This window comes from Tenrec ecaudatus, chromosome 4 (genome assembly GCF_050624435.1).
Source record: "Tenrec ecaudatus isolate mTenEca1 chromosome 4, mTenEca1.hap1, whole genome shotgun sequence".
Taxonomy (NCBI): Eukaryota; Metazoa; Chordata; class Mammalia; order Afrosoricida; family Tenrecidae; genus Tenrec; species Tenrec ecaudatus.
This window is the reverse complement of record NC_134533.1, coordinates 26,590,547-26,593,317: the sequence shown is the minus strand read 5'-3', so window position 1 is coordinate 26,593,317 and position 2,771 is coordinate 26,590,547. Positions and strand designations below refer to the sequence as shown.

At 54.5% G+C, this 2,771-nt stretch overlaps 1 protein-coding gene across 1 annotated transcript in view; it reads left to right on the top strand.

Annotated features, from left to right (window-relative positions):
* The window catches only part of ACCS (1-aminocyclopropane-1-carboxylate synthase homolog (inactive)), a 23,068-nt gene extending 21,555 nt beyond the window's left edge, over positions 1-1,513 (top strand). The window contains exons 13-15 of the mRNA XM_075545853.1: positions 457-599; positions 724-877; positions 975-1,513. Coding sequence (XP_075401968.1) covers positions 457-599; positions 724-877; positions 975-1,084 — 407 coding nt within the window. The 3' untranslated portion in view covers positions 1,085-1,513. The remainder of the gene's footprint in view (positions 1-456; positions 600-723; positions 878-974) is intronic.
* The last annotated feature ends 1,258 nt before the right edge of the window (positions 1,514-2,771 follow it).

Here is a 2,771-nt window from a genome sequence, read left to right as displayed (position 1 = left end):
AGTTAGTGCCCTGTTCCCCTGATACCCATGTCTCCCCGCCCGCTCCTTTTTAGTTGGCTACCATATGTATCCCTGGATTTGGTCTGGCCCCTGCCACAGTACCTGACCTCAGCCCGGGAATGCATATACACAGTAGCTTTTTCCCTGTGTCCCATTTGCATCATAGCGGCCCAAGGGACAGAGTAGAAATGCCACAGGGGACTGTCACAGGGTTTCTCAAGGCCCTAAATGCTTACTGATGCAGATAGCCACCTCTTTATCCCCCAGGATGGTTAATGGGCTTGAACCACCATCCCTGCTCTTAGCAGCTTCATGTTTAATCCACTGCTGCACCAGGGACTCAGAGGAGCTGACTCAGTCTTGGAGGCCTGTGATCTTCTTCCTTTTGGTTGTCGGACTAGCCCAGTGGAGGATTACTGGGAGAGCTCTTTCTTGGCTTCCCCTGTGCCCACACAGAGTGGATCAATGGAGTGTACCTGCCAGAAAACCACGCCCGGCTCAAGGCGGCTCATGCCTACGTCTCCGAGGAGCTCAGGGCCTTGGAGGTCCCCTTCCTGCGATGTGGGGCAGGCTTCTTCATCTGGGCTGACCTGAGGAAGGTACTGCAGGTGCAGTGGAGGCTGGGAGACACTCTTAAGCATCTACCCAGTAGGCGGGAGGCAGGGGTGGGCTGGAGTCTGTCTCGGTCTCCCTACCTGGCCCTGAGCCCCTAACATCCTGCAGTACCTGCCCAAGGGCACCTTTGAGGAAGAAATGCAGCTCTGGCGCCGCTTTTTGGGCAACAAGGTGCTGCTGTCCTTCGGCAAGGCCTTCAAATGTAAAGAACCCGGCTGGTTCCGCTTCGTCTTCTCGGACAAGACCCACCGGCTTCACCTGGGTAAGCAGCCCAGCTTCTCACCTCACCCTACCCTCCTGCTCTGGCCTGACCCTGGCCCCAACCGTCCCACCCATCTGGCCCTCTCTCCCCTCCCCAGGTATGCAGAGAGTCCGGCAGGTGCTGGAGGGCAAGTCGCAGGGGGCAGCTGACCCACTCTTCTCTCAGCTCCTGGAGCCCAGCAGCCAGCTCCAGTGGGATGACCGTTGACCTGGGACAGAGGGCCTGCCAGCCATGAAGGGCCTGGGCACTCACTCTGAGGCTGCAGGGCACTGGGGGTGGAAGAGCCTCCTGCCCAGAGGACACCTGACGAGAGTTGCCCCCTGAACAAGAGCTGCCCCCTGCCCCTCTCTGTGGCTGTGCTACTAGATTGCTTGAGCTCCGTTCCAACCAGCCCCCCCCCCCCCCAATAAACACAGCCGGGAGAACTTGGAAGCTTTTGCAGTGAGTCAATGCAGAGTGGAGGCATCCTGACTATTCCTGACCACAGGTTCCCCCCTCACCCCCCTCCCATGGATGCAGATGTAGAAAGGAAATAAACAATGTGTACCTGCTCTCTGAGAGCTCCTCCAAGCATCCTCCTTGGTTGCCAGGGAAACCAGCCAAAGGAACAGCTGCAGGGAATATGCCTGAAAAATAAAAAGGAGTGATTTTTCCCAAGCTCCTTGGAGGAGGGACTTGATTCTGTGTGTTCACACCGGTCTCCCCAGCCCTAGGGCTTAGAGGCCTGGTGTTCTTGGGAATGCAGACAGGCTTGGTCCAGGGCAAGGTGAACAGGACCCTGAATGGGATATGGGGCCCCTCCTTCTCCAGGAGCATGTTCCTCTTCCCAAGAGCCTTGTCACTATGTCCCCCAAAGCAGAGTGACTATAAGCAAAGTCAAATCAGGACAGGCCTTCCATAAAGTCAGCAGCAGTATGCACCAGTTCACAGGCTCAAAAATCTGCTCTTCATCTGGTTGGGTTCTGGTCAGCTCAGTGTGGGCTGCCTCACTTAGCCTCACCAGGGTGCCCTGTGGCTGACTTGCCTTTCAACCATAGGCCCCATCACAAATTCTCAACAGCCCCTGCCCCCTTGGACTAGGTCATGCCTTAGGCTCAGGTTCCACACACCTCTTTAAATTTCAGACCAGCCAACCTGCTCTCGTCTTCCCTTGAGTCCCTGTGAACCAGGTCCATGGGTGTCAGTGGCCAGACTCAACCTGTCTCTCCATTGCTGCTTTTATCACACTTATACTCAACACGTGGATCCAGGTGGTCACCTAGCAAGATAGTCAGGCTGCCTGCAATTTCCCTTTAACTTTCAGTCCTAGAGGGGAGAGTTTCTTCATGGCTCATTTTTTTTTTCTAGCTTCAGGCACACCCCACTAATTCTGAATTAAAAATGCCAAGTTCCTTTTTTCCCTTCAGTCTGCCAACAGCAAGTCTTACCAGTCAGCAGGTCTCTCTGAAATGTCGCGAGCACTCAAGGCACTTGGTGCGGCTTGTCTTTTCAGTGCCTTCTTTGCAGGCGTGTGATATACCCATGTGTGTTAGTCTGGGGACTTTAGATAAACAAATCCACAGCAACTCCTGTATAAGAGAGCGTTTCATATAAAGGTTAAGTACGCATCAGGAAAACATCCCAACCCAGTGCTGCCCAAGCCCACAAGTCCAACATTAACCCATTAGCACATATGTCCAACATCAATCCACAAAGTCCTCCTCAGTCTCACAAAACAGATACAATGATGCCGACTGCAGGAGGAAAGCCGAATGTGTAAGCATCTCAGCACTGGCAGGGGTCTTCACACAGCTGCTCCAGCACGCGGGACTGCATCGGAGTAGGTTCATGCGGCTTCTCCTTGGGGATGTCTCGCAGGAAGTCAGCCTTGCAAGCTGAAGCAGGGAACGGCTAA